The sequence below is a fragment of the Kwoniella pini genome, chromosome 4, assembly GCF_000512605.2.
Source record: "Kwoniella pini CBS 10737 chromosome 4, complete sequence".
NCBI classification, from domain to species: Eukaryota; Fungi; Basidiomycota; class Tremellomycetes; order Tremellales; family Cryptococcaceae; genus Kwoniella; species Kwoniella pini.
The window spans coordinates 1,477,010-1,489,882 of record NC_091719.1 but is presented as its reverse complement, the minus strand read 5'-3'; the positions used below and the strand labels follow the sequence as shown (position 1 = coordinate 1,489,882).

The window sequence follows — 12,873 nt, the reverse complement described above, 5'->3', positions numbered from 1 at the left end:
ATCTCACAATGCCTTCATTCACAATGTCTGATAAGTGGGAAAACATCGACGAACCTTATCCTGAGTTTTCCAATATGCAAGTTCCGGGACATAATGTGAGTTATCCCCAGCCGTCTGCTGTATCTTGATGAGGGTATCAGCTAAACAGGCATGGCATCTAGAAAATCCATTTCGTTGTGAGGGAGTACCATAAGACTGATATTCGCGCCATATTGAAATGGGCGGAAGTCAACAGTAAGTTATGCCCACTTAATTATGCCATCTTGTTTTCATAAGACTTCCTGCCTGTGCACTCTCCCACGTCCCCTCTCGGATCATGCTCCAAAATCAAAAATCTTGTCCAGATATCTGATATCCTGGAACGAGATGGTGCTCACACGCAGTACCTAAAGACAACTCATCATGATGAAGAATGATCGTACATGGCTTTTGCCTTTCCCTTATTCGCGCTTTTGGCGTGTTTGAGAAATGGTCAAATGACGTCTTTGCTGATGCTGATAGACAATCATCATGCTGATTGATCTTACTCCTCGAGGTCCAATTTATGACATTCATTGTGCTGAACAATTATGCTAACTGTGTAATGACCAAGAATAATAGTAAGCGTTGGAAACAAAATATCAACGTACATATCATGGCACAAGAAGAATCAAATCCATGTAAGTCAAATCATTCATTTTTACTTGTATAGTTTCTCTCTTATAACAATAACGAATAGTCTATAATTTTCGTATAAGGATGATTAGTAGAACCAGAATCATTCAATGGTAACCGTAGATAATCATTAAATTTCGGTAGATTAGTCAATCAATGTATATATCTGCATGGTATTAATGTTCATGAAATCCAGTCATCAATATATACACCCTCGCATCTCAGCTTCTTCACCTTTTTACAATTCATAAATCTCCTAAATCAGGCCAGATTACTTGCCTTCTTGCTCTTTAACCCAAGCTAAATACGCTTCATGTAATTTCTCTTGAACTTTCACTTCCTTGGCCAATTTTTTCAATAAACTCTTACTAACTTCCTTCCCTTCAGCATCTTTGGTAGGTAATCCTTGATCATCCCATTCTGTATATATTCCTTGAGGTGTATTGGGTGGTTTAAACATATCTTTAGGACTTATTTTACCTTTCTCTAATTGTGCTATTCTCTTTTCTTCAGCTGCACGTGCATTAGCTTCTTTCTTAGCTAATTTATCAGCTGCAATTTTCCTTTTTTCTTCTCTAGCTGCTATGAGTGATTGTGGATCAACAATTTTGAATAATGCCCCTCCATCTGATCCTTGTCCATCATCTAATTGTAATCCAAGTGCAATTGCCTCCTCATCTCTGAACCTATCGGATAAAGCCAAAATCTGTTTAGATAGCTCGGTGGGAGGTAGTGATTTATCCATTGCTAATTTTCGAACTGCGTCTCGGAATGATGATATCGATTTGGCCCATGGTTCAATTTGTGATGATATCTGAGCGGACGTAAGAAATATCAGCGCCAGTTCACTTTGCTCATATTCGAGAGGCCGATCAGGTAGAGGGTGACTTACATCTTGTCCATTTACCTCCTCACCTCCAACAACAGCAGTACCCCAGCCAATGCCGTTCTTCGTTGGTGTGCCTTCACCAAGCCCGAACATCCTCAACATCCTGGTTATCCACTCCGCTATATTGGTCACTACATTCAAATTGGCATCTCGTCCTTTCGAAGAGATGTAGATGTTGGTCTTAGCGATGAGATCAAGAAGGGATTGGATGGCATTAGGTGTATTGAAGGAGTCGCAAAGAGCAGCGTGGAAGTCCTTTTGAGTTTCGAATAGGCTGAATATGAACAAATTAGCCACGAGCCCAGAATTTCCAAGTCTAGGCCACCACTCACTCGATTGTCAAAGCCTCTTCCGCTGGACCATTCTGATGTAATCCATCTGCCGAAGGTCCAGCTTGCGATAATCTAGCATTAACGTTGGCGAAGAAGTTCTGGTTGAGCATAGAGTCAGCTAATATTGCGGAACCATGAGATCTGGCTTACATCGAAAGTCTCTTCCTTTGCCTTCGTATCAGCTATTAAACCGCGACTATAGTCTAATTTCTGATTCCATGTCTGGAGCATGAAAGCTAAACGTAACCTTCGAGCTGTGTTTCTCGACAATTCTTCCTGATGGAGTCAAAATCATATCAGCTGAGGCAGCAAGTATAGGTGTTGAGAGCGGAGAATGACTCACATCTATGGTGATGAAGTTTTTCAACGATTTACTCATCTTCAACCCCTCTATATGCAAGTGACCTGTGTGTAAGAAGTAATTGACCCATTGTTCACATCCATGGTATGCCTATATTATAAGCGTGTCAGCTGACTGAATGGCAATAAGTAAAGTGTATACCACACTTACCTCAGATTGAGCCAACTCATTATCATGATGAGGGAACATCAAATCAACACCTCCAGAATGTATATCCATACCCTTTCCTAAAATTGCTGATGCCATAACTGAACATTCAATATGCCAACCTGGTCTACCTTCTCCCCAAGGTGAAGGCCAAGCAGGTTCACCAGGTTTTGATTTTGCTTTCCATAAAGCGAAATCCGCAGATTGTTTTTTTCCTTTTGATCCAGTTAAAGCACCTTCACCTTCATCTAATAATTTCTTATTTCCTTTTGAACCAGGTTGTAATTTTGCATAATCATGTCTAAATCCATCACCTTCTGCTCCATCAAATTTGTTTACGTCAAACCAAACTGAACCTTCAGCTTCATATGCAAAACCATTGTTTATTATCTGTTCGACAAATTCTACTATTTCTTTGACATATTCTGATACTCTAGGTTTGGTATTTGGTGGTAAAATGTTGAGTTTTGACATATCTTGAAAGAACTGGTCTTCCCAATATAACGCAAGTTGACGCGAGACTGCAATAGGATCAGAAATTGTGTGACCGAGCTGTAAGATTACTTGCACGTTAGCTGACGGGTCAGATTCCTCATCGTTCACGGTATTCTCGTTGATAGGACTTTCAGACAAAAACACGCACAGTTTCACCGTAATACGGTCCGAGTACATCACTAGTCCCATCCACCAGATCAACCACATCTTGTTGACTTGATCCGTTCAACAAAGCTTCAGCTTTCTTGATAGCGCCGTGAGCTCTAAGCAAGCTCGCCAAGTATAATGTATATTTCTCTTCCTTTTGTCGAGCAGCTTCAGCGAATATAGGATCCGATTTATCTTTTTCTATAATTATCAAGAAATTCTGCAAGTCGTCTTGAGAATCAGATAATCCTGATGGAATTGATGGAAGTGATTTTATTAATTTGCCAGAGAGGAATTTGGAAAATGCTAACTTTGTATCATTGAGTAAAGTTGGTGTTATTGATGTGTTTTTGGATTTAGTTTCATCTAATAAGTATTTCTCTCTAGCTCTTAATATGATCTGGCAACATATCGAATCAGTGCTCTGTCTTGTAGTAATACTACCTGATGAGATACTGTGATTAAGCAATTCGAATGCTGACTTACCTTGTCGTCTATATCTGTAATATTCATAACGAAATTAACATTGTATCCGAAATAATCTCTCAATATTCTTCTGATGATATCTTGGGTTAAGTAATTCCTACAAATGACCAGAATTCAGCTGGAGGATTACACATGGCGCTGAAAGAGCTGACCTTGCATGACCCATATGACTTGAATCATATACGGTTGGACCACAGTTATACCAATCTATGTGTCTAGGTTTACGGGGTTTGAAAACGTCCTAAGCACCGTGAACCAATTTGTCAGCTTGTGCTGACATAAGACTTTTCTGCTTCTAGCTGCTCACCTTCGACCTCGTAAGAGAGTTATACACTCTCAAGACGGGTTCTTGCTCGGGTAAAGTCGATGTAGAAGCTTTTGAATTTGTAGCCACAGACATTTTGAAGATGCGATTCGGATGATGGATGTAATTTGAATTAGGTGATAAGGAGCGTCTTGTCAGCAGAAGGATTGACCTCATACAGCTACTGTCAGCTGTTTTGTATCGAGAAGAGCCAATGTAGATGTCGGATTATCTTATTCGATATCAGACAAATGAACGCTCACAGATACGTTCCTTTGATGACTTTTTGAACCAAATTATTATTAACCTTCTTGTATCAATAAAATGACTCGCTGCATTCGGTAATCAGGCACAGACCCCTTTATAAGATAGGCGTACAGGATATATACAAGTAAGGGTGATTTTGGCTGTGTGTAGGCCTAAATATTCGCACGCGTTTTGTCGTTCTTAACTAGACGTGGAGGTGGATCGTCATGTCATTTTCGAGGTATTTCAACATTATATTCCCCCATAATCACAACCAAAGAGGATAATCAGTTTGTTTGTGGAAGAAACGAAAAGTTTAACGACATTACGAACGCACGATGATGATCCGACCGATCTTGATTTTGATATCTTTGATATCGGCTGTACATGCGGTAAAATTTGATATAATAGCTGATAGGTATCCAAAACCAAGTGAGTTTTCTTGACTTGAACAGAGCGCGAGAAGAATATGCTGACTTGGATCTCTATAGGATGGTAAGCTATCGAAATGTGACTATGACAAATGCAGATCACTAGCTTACAATGCCGACTGAATTCAGTATATGGAATTTTGCAGCTGCTCATTCGCTAGTGATCGTGACTGCCAATGTACCTTATGAACCAGGACAAAGAGTAGATATCGAAATCCTAGACGGATCAGAACGGGGGAACGTATACTTGAATAAAAAGGTCAGCTGGCGAAGTCTCACCGTCACTGGATGATTACTTGAGCTGAATGAACCTATCATGATTGGTATAGGACATAAAAGGAGAAACTCGATTAGCTATCACCACGCATGAATCAGCGGATGTTGGTGTATGTATAAGGAATTTCTTGGAAAATGGTAGGTTTCCGTCTGACGTATAGCTACCATCAAAGCCAAATTGAAATACTAACTTTGTTAATGGGAATGTTATTCTGCAGATACCAATGAGAAGTTGTCGAGGAGTGTAGATCTAGATGTGGACATAGGTGCAGATGCTGTTGATTACAAGTGAGTATCGTATCAAGAGATCAAATCTTTCAATAATATCTTTTTAAATCCTTGCTGTTCAATTTTCATACTTATGCATGCTGACCACTTCCTGTTACGTATAGCGCTATAGCAAACCAAGAATCGTTATCGATATTAGAAGTTGAGATGCGTAAACTCGAAGCTGTAGTGAAAGAAATAGTTGAGGAAATGGGTTATCTACAAAGGAGAGAAATGAGAATGAGAGATACAAACGGTGAGGTTTTCTTTAAGCACTGTTTTGATACACTCCTTTCCAATGCTTCATTCCCTTTCATCGCTCTTCAGACTTGGGAATCTGACGGCCATTTTTGATGAAATTGTAGAGAGTACGAATGCTCGTGTGAAGAATTTCTCGATACTGATCACTTTAGGTATTATTGGGTTGGGTATATGGCAGGTAAGCTACTTATACCCTCTGTCTTGCGTGCAAGTGAATGATTAACGATTTTTTAGCTCGTTCACCTGCGGTCTTTCTTCAAACGTAAATATTTGATCGATTAGCGTTCGTAATACAAATCGCTTGCGTGGTACAATGAGATGCATGCCACGTCACATTGTTCACAGCGGTTGCTGGTAGTACTGATTGTTTCTACCATTTCGTGCAGACTGCTTGATTCCAAGCGGCACTATTCTAGACTAGCAAAATTATCTGATATATCCGGCAATATCCAAACTTGCATAGCTTCGCATGACTATTGAGTTTAGGAGGTACCACTGCGTTGACCAGACCATCGCTGACGAAGGTTGACGGGTACTGTACAATGATCAATTTTTAAAAAAAAAAGGAAATTCGATGGTCCGTGCGATGAGAACGGTCCCTCATCGAATAATCAGTCCCATGAACATATATATGGAGAACTTTGTTTCAATTGTAATCCATTTCTTCCTCTTTCCTTTCTTTCACCAATCTTCTGCAAGTGTCTTCCCTTCTCCCCTAGATCCTGCTTCCAAAAAGCTGTTGACAATCTGTGATGCCCTTTTTTAATTCGAGTTCACATTCAGGTTCACCATATAATTCGAAAACTCCTATTCCTATAGGAGTCAAATCAATTTCACCTGAAATTGTAGATATTGATCAAGAAGGTGATGTAAATATGTCAACGTCAGATAATAATCAAAATGACAATCGATTTGATATTCGAATTAATCAAGGTCAAGGAATTCGATCTGAACCTACTACACCTTCTACTAATAGAAAGCAATATCTTAATCAATTAAATGAAAGGCCTTCTATAGGTATTAATATGGGAATTTCTAAAAAGCTTACAAGAAGAGTACAAACTGGTATTTCTAATTCAATTGGTTCTAATAATGAATTTGATCAAAATGAATATGATGAATCTAGTAATAAAAGAAGATTTAGTAAGGAAGATGAGAGAAAACAAGAAGAAGAAGAAGAGATGGATGATTTCGATCCTATGGCTCCTGTAAGTATACTGCTCTGTTTCTTTTCATAGAGCGCATATATCTTCCTTCCTTGCTTTTTCGCCATTGATGATATGAGCTGACGAGATGTTCGAATCCTTTCAACAGATTGATATTTTCAATTCAAAGGCTGTACTTGAAAATGAATGGGATCAAATCCAAAAAGATATGGCTCAATTCCTTCATAGTAGGTCCGCTGTCTGTTGACATCTTAACGTTAAGCCAGCTGATAATGAGATTTGTCTACCTAGAATATGCTAAAGATACTCTCAACAACGCGTTTGTTTTCATTTTTCATTTACTGCAGAAAGAAAGCAATGTAACCTGATGCCTAATCTGTTGATACCGTAGCTACGAACATATTTTTCAAGTTAATTATATTTTTACCTCAATGAATAAAGAAGCTCAAGAAGCCCTTATTACGGGAGTTGAAATGATCGAAAAGGAAGAAGATGGGCATGGTGAGTGATTAACTCGACCATCAATGTCTGCTGCGATACTTCAGGCATTTTGAAATGAAGTATATCTCTGATATTCTTGTTAAATCAATAGAGAATGCTAGAAAGATCATCACCGACTTCTCGAATGAAATGCAAAGAGCCTCCGATGTACTTTCTAGGTTTAGTAAGAAAGGTAATGAACTTAATTCCCTCCAAGTCTCACAGAGGAAAGAAAGATGAACAGTCTTAAGTGATATTGAAATTCAGCCGACAAGTCAGCTAAGAAGAAGGGAGGAAGCGTGTGGTCGATTGATTACTAAGATATGTCATAGGTGTAGGATGTCATTGACTTAGATATGAGAAGCTACCAAATGTCAGATCCAAGTCTTTGGACGTGTTCTATTATTATTTGTTCACAAGTATGTTATCAGTTTGTAGCTGCAACCGCATTCCGTTTCCACATGTTTTCATGCTATTTATGTATACATGTTTATCGAGCGAACACTTGTCAATATGTCTCGATACAAGAACTTCAACGCCTAAACAGGAAATAGAGGAGATACCTCACTTTCCTGTTTTTTTTAGAGTAAGCCACATCTACTAGACTTTTCGAGCCTACTTTTATTCTATCGATCTATGATATTTCCTATTTCTGTGAAACACTCATTTCCCATCCAGGTTGCATTAAATAACCTTTCGTCTCACTTTCAGCTTTCTTCAAACCTTCAACGGAATCGAACTTTATTAAGAAGGATCTTGAACCTGTATTTGATTTTGGATGAGATTTCGGTATAGAAGCGGTGAAGCTAGAAACAGAGGAGAAGCCGGTATATCTATGTGAGTGAGAGATAGTCAGTAGGTGATTTTGAATAGCATGGGTTAAGTTTCGAAGTAGAACTGAATGACTTGATCGTTCAATTATCAAGCAATCGTAGGCGTCGCTTATTTGACAATAAGAAAATATAAGCGAAGTAGAAGACGATCACTCACTGGGAGAACAGAGCTGACATTATATCTTCGTTACATTCGGGAGGTAAATTTGAACATATAAGAGAAGGTTGATCGTCTTCTACGACATTTCATACAAATCAAATCAGCACTCATTTGTGACAAATCAGTAGGTCTCAGAAAACGTACCATCTTCATCATCCAATTCCATTTCTTCTTCGTCTTCTTCATTTTCTTGTTCATTGCCTTTTAATCTCTTTGCATCTCTACCAGTTGATTCACCATCTTCATCGATAGCTTCCCTCTTTTCACCTCTTAAAACAGCTTCATCTGCTTCTCTTTCTTTTTCTAATTGTTCATATTCACCTTGAGCATTTGATACAACTAATTTAGCAGCTTCTATAGCTGCTTTCTCACGACTCAAGGATGGATCTTGTCTAGATAAAGTTGCGTTTGATGGAGCTTTCGCGTACGATATTGACTATTCAAATTGAATGTCAGTCAATCCGTTTCAGTGTAAGAAATGTGAGACACAATCGAAATTGAAATAGAGAATCTCAGAAGACCATATGATACAATTTATGAATTGTGAACAGAACTTACCAATTCTTTATTGTAGAATAATCCTCCACTTAATGCTCTTAATGCAGCTGTGGCTCCTGCTTGTTCTGCGAAAACTATAAATGCTTGACCTCTACCTCCACCATTCTTCTTAGCTACTATATCGATACTGCAGCCGGGGAAAGGTCAAATTAGCATCGTTTCATGTAAGCTGCAAAGAAAGCAGGAAACGAATAGCGACTTCGAAGTCGCGATTGACACCCAAGGTCACGATAGCTTATTCGTACCAAGTTTGGTTGGAACTTACACTTGTCCATAAGGTGTAAATAAAGAATACAAACTAGCTTTCAATTCTGGTTTTTTCGTCTTCGTCTCTAGATTTGACACGTATAACGTTGGCGAAGGTTTTGATAAAGCCATCTTACTCAATTCAGCTCTTCCTGCCAATAATCTGAATCGTCTTAGAGCTTAAGTAAATTGATTTAAAGAGTATTAAGATGTTTTCGCTTTCATTTCAACTACTTTGAAGATGACAAGAGAGATCGATATGATGATTAAATGGGTGATGGAAATAGGTTAACCTTGATTAAAACGGAATCAATTTTCCCCCTTATGAGATTCTCATTTTGACGCGATGCGAGGTAGAATGGAAGGGGGGTTGAAATGAGAGTATAAAGGTATCATTGAACGTTGCTTAGCGAGCAATCTTTGATAAGAAACCGAAGAGATAGCAGAGAGGTTTAGTAGTATACTGATAGACATCAAGTTATCGCGACTATAAGATCTTTTATTAGATTCTTGACAAATTGGTTTTAGGGTTTCTTTTATTGGTGCGTACTTTGAATATTTTTGGTTGAGACGCGTTAAGAGGTACGACATAAATTACCGAACTTTCAGAAAAAATGAACATCTTCAAACCTCACTATTCATACGATAGTAAATGAGCTAATCTTAATATTAACTTAGTAAAGTACATTCGTTTATCACAGTTCTCCTCAAGAAATAGAAGACTATTAAATCGCAAGCGCTACAAAGATAACTTAGATCAGCTTGATAGATTCACGCAGCTCGAATAAGAAGACATCAAGAATTCAACCTTCCACGTTCATTTCAACATGAGTTACAATATGACAACATCAACAATACCTTCTTTCTTACAATCACAACTTCCACATTCATTACATCCTTTCTTTACTTTATCATATCCTATACATATAAAATCAAATACTTTCTTTCATTCTTCAACAATTACAACATCTAATAATGGTGAAATATTATATGATAAAGGATATAAAGATATTTATATTTCTTTTTCATGTTTTTTAATATTTACAATATTAAGATATTTAACTATGGATTATATTTTTTCACCTTTTTCAAATTATATTATACAACGTAATAAAATATTAGAATTACAATCTCAATTTAAAGAAAAAGGAAAAGGAAACGGGAAAATAAATTTAAAAACTTTTGAAAGAGAAAATAGAAAAGATAGAAAAAAGAGAATACATACAATTACAAGATTTTCTGAACAAGCTTGGAGTTGGTTATATTGTACAGTATATTGGATATTTGGTATGGTAAGTTACTTTTTAAATTCAATTTTTGAAAATAAAATTCAAAGAGAAAAAGAGATATCTTTGTATTATATCAGTCTGAATGATATTGTATAACACAGCTAAACTGACTACTCTTTTCTTTTTTATTTAGTTTACATTATATACAATACCTAATCCTTTCTCACCTGAACAATTATGGGGAACATACCCATATACACCAATAGCAGGTACTGTTAAATTTTATTATTTATCTCAATTAGGTTGGTGGTTTCATCAAATATACGTTATAAATTCAGAAAAAAGACGTAAAGATCATTGGCAAATGTTTGGACATCATATTTTAACTATTACTTTACTCGTTACAAGTTATATAGCGAATTTTACTAGAGTTGGTGTGGTTATTCATGTTTTAATGGATTTTTGTGATATCTTCTTACCTGTGAGTTCTTCTTACTTTCTGTCCTAGTCGACCCTTCTCGATTATCGATTATCACGTTTTCTTGTCCCCTTGGCTATGCCATCTTCCCTACCTTTTTCCTTTTCCGTATCCCAATCTGTTCTTCATTCGTGCTTTCGCCTGAATCCAGCTGTCTTACTTGCACCACTTCTACGTATCCTATCAAAAAAGTAGCCTTTGTAGAAACCTTGGCTGACAGTGTAGGATTGAATCATCCCCCAGCTCGCTAAAATGCTACGATACCTTACTTATACAACAGCATGCGATGTAACATTTGTAATTTTTTTAATATCATGGTTATTATCAAGAGAAATTGGTTTATTTTTAGTTATAAAATCAATTTATCAAGATACACCAAAATATATTGGATTAAAATCTAAATTTTCAACTTCAACAGGAAATTATTTAACATATAATACATATATTGGATTTATTGGATTAGTTAGTCTTTTATGGATTTTAGCAAGTATTTGGTTTTATATGGCAATTAAAGTTGCAATTAAAGTTATTAAAGGTCAAGGTGCAGAAGATACAAGATCAGATGATGAAGATCAAGATGAAAATGATGATGATGAAAATGATAATGATAGTGAAGATTTAATTTTAGATGAAAATGATCAATTATTATTATTAGAACAAATTCCACAATCTATAGGTATAAATAATGAAATAATTAAAAATAATGAAAATGGAAATTTAAATCAAAATCAAAATCAAAATCAAAATGGAATTTTAAATAATGGAATATTAAAAAAGAGAAAATAATATATTTTTTTATATTTCATTTTCATAGATAGAAATTACGAAATTTTACAAAAGCACGATAAATTAGATTTATACATTTTAGAAAATATACAAAATATATAGATTTACGTTATTCTTATGATACGATTATTTTACAGATATATAGATATCTACAACATGATTACAAAATGTATATATATATCACACGATTGAACGAGCGATGTGTGATATGTAAACACTTTTATGAGGGCGAAAGTACAATGATTCCTACTCAACATGATGAAAAGTGTGGAGCAGACTGGCACTGATCATTTGACTGGAAAAGTGGAAATATACGATCAAATACGTACGTTGTTCGAATAATCAGCGTTCTGTTTGAGTAGTCTTCTTCGTTAATTTCTTCTTGAAAGCAGCGAATCGCCCGGATGGTGCATGGTAAGACAAATCTTCATAATGAACGTGATTTGTTCGAGGACTAGTTGGATCTTGAACCATATGTGTAGGCGGAGTAGAAGGTGAAATTGTACCTGCTTCACTAATTGTTGAAGGAAAAGATTGAAGTGGAGGAGCGGCTTTCTTAGATTTGGATTTGGAAACTCTGGGAGTTAAAGTTGATGATGTGGATGTATGAGGTGGTTCAATCAATCCTACTGGTCTACCTGAGGGTCTGATCGTTCTTTATAAATCAGTTTACATATCACTTCATATTAAGTTAACGAGACAATGATTATTTTTTTTTGGGATTGACAACAATTAAAAATTATTCACTTACCCAATCAAATCACCTTTTGGAATTAATCCAATTAAATACCTTTCAACAGAATTTATTTCATCAATTGTCCAAGGTGATGATTTACCAATTTTTAATTGTGTTGAACCTGATGTAATTCCATTAAAATTTGTGAAAGAAGAAGAAACTGAATATCCTATTGTTTGTTGATCTATAAATTATAATTAATATCATTATTCTGGATATATGTCAGGAAGAAAACCGGTATTTACTATTTCTAAATGCTAAAGAAGCTTGTTTACGAAAGGCTTCTTCTGATTGAGGAGTTAAAGGAGCAGATGTTGTATAAGTTTGCCACTACAGTAATATATCATGTCAGCTCATAATACCCAAGAAATTGTAGTAAATAAAATATCGGACTTACATGCATTGGGGAAGACTGCCAGAGTGACATTGTGATTTGTGCTGAGGTATGCTGTTTGGATGATAAAGAAGTGATGTTACGTGAACGATCTAAATCTGAGTGCTTGGAGATTGAGTTTGATTTTTATATTGACAGATGAAGTTAACATGAGTGCAAATAACGATTCACACTGACGTCAGTCCTACCTACTCCTTTGATCTTAGTATACTTTTACCCTCATTCATCAAAAGCAAACATGGTCAGTGCGTATATTATTAGGGTATGTGCGTGTATAATCCTTTTGATTCTGGAGGCAATCGGGATGCTTATATTTGATTTCAAAGTCAACTTTACTGAAGCGAATCATATTCTCATATTGAATGACATGCATAAATAATGCAAAGCCAACAATTTCATTCACCACTTCGATCATGTGCTCAGCAAAATCCATTCAATACATGTATTATACTAAAGATAGCCACTTCACCTCTTTTTACTTGCGTTGTGATACGTTTTCCTTCCATATCTG

The 12,873-nt window shown here is 36.3% G+C and overlaps 6 protein-coding genes across 6 annotated transcripts; 3 read left to right on the top strand and 3 right to left on the bottom strand.

Moving 5' to 3' along the window:
• Positions 1-925: 925 nt before the first annotated feature.
• I206_103573 (cysteine-tRNA ligase) lies at positions 926-3,911 on the bottom strand (the record flags this gene model as incomplete). Its single annotated transcript, XM_019153196.1, has 10 exons — positions 926-1,468; positions 1,547-1,817; positions 1,876-1,973; positions 2,026-2,151; positions 2,219-2,326; positions 2,387-2,935; positions 3,027-3,425; positions 3,512-3,608; positions 3,664-3,752; positions 3,819-3,911. 10 exons carry the CDS (start codon positions 3,909-3,911, stop codon positions 926-928), a joined length of 2,373 nt encoding a protein of 790 aa, XP_019013357.1.
• Positions 3,912-4,604: 693 nt separating this feature from the next.
• On the top strand, positions 4,605-5,578 carry I206_103572 (endoplasmic reticulum vesicle protein 25; the record flags this gene model as incomplete). Its single annotated transcript, XM_070202792.1, has 6 exons — positions 4,605-4,751; positions 4,822-4,906; positions 4,987-5,056; positions 5,161-5,291; positions 5,401-5,474; positions 5,531-5,578. 6 exons carry the CDS (start codon positions 4,605-4,607, stop codon positions 5,576-5,578), a joined length of 555 nt encoding a protein of 184 aa, XP_070058893.1.
• Positions 5,579-6,048: 470 nt separating this feature from the next.
• On the top strand, positions 6,049-7,182 carry I206_103571 (uncharacterized protein; the record flags this gene model as incomplete). Its single annotated transcript, XM_019153198.1, has 5 exons — positions 6,049-6,504; positions 6,611-6,689; positions 6,754-6,781; positions 6,854-6,963; positions 7,055-7,182. The coding sequence occupies 5 exons, from the start codon at positions 6,049-6,051 to the stop codon at positions 7,180-7,182; spliced, it is 801 nt and encodes a 266-aa protein (XP_019013359.1).
• A 406-nt stretch (positions 7,183-7,588) lies between these two features.
• On the bottom strand, positions 7,589-8,871 carry I206_103570 (uncharacterized protein; the record flags this gene model as incomplete). The annotated part of the gene is made up of 5 exons (XM_019153199.1): positions 7,589-7,775; positions 7,933-8,011; positions 8,080-8,371; positions 8,494-8,620; positions 8,759-8,871. 5 exons carry the CDS (start codon positions 8,869-8,871, stop codon positions 7,589-7,591), a joined length of 798 nt encoding a protein of 265 aa, XP_019013360.1.
• A 695-nt stretch (positions 8,872-9,566) lies between these two features.
• I206_103569 (uncharacterized protein) lies at positions 9,567-11,232 on the top strand (the record flags this gene model as incomplete). The annotated part of the gene is made up of 3 exons (XM_019153200.1): positions 9,567-10,031; positions 10,162-10,449; positions 10,690-11,232. The coding sequence occupies 3 exons, from the start codon at positions 9,567-9,569 to the stop codon at positions 11,230-11,232; spliced, it is 1,296 nt and encodes a 431-aa protein (XP_019013361.1).
• Positions 11,233-11,574: 342 nt separating this feature from the next.
• Positions 11,575-12,395, bottom strand: I206_103568 (uncharacterized protein; the record flags this gene model as incomplete). The annotated part of the gene is made up of 4 exons (XM_070202791.1): positions 11,575-11,887; positions 11,984-12,152; positions 12,214-12,298; positions 12,366-12,395. 4 exons carry the CDS (start codon positions 12,393-12,395, stop codon positions 11,575-11,577), a joined length of 597 nt encoding a protein of 198 aa, XP_070058892.1.
• Between the last annotated feature and the right edge of the window lie 478 nt (positions 12,396-12,873).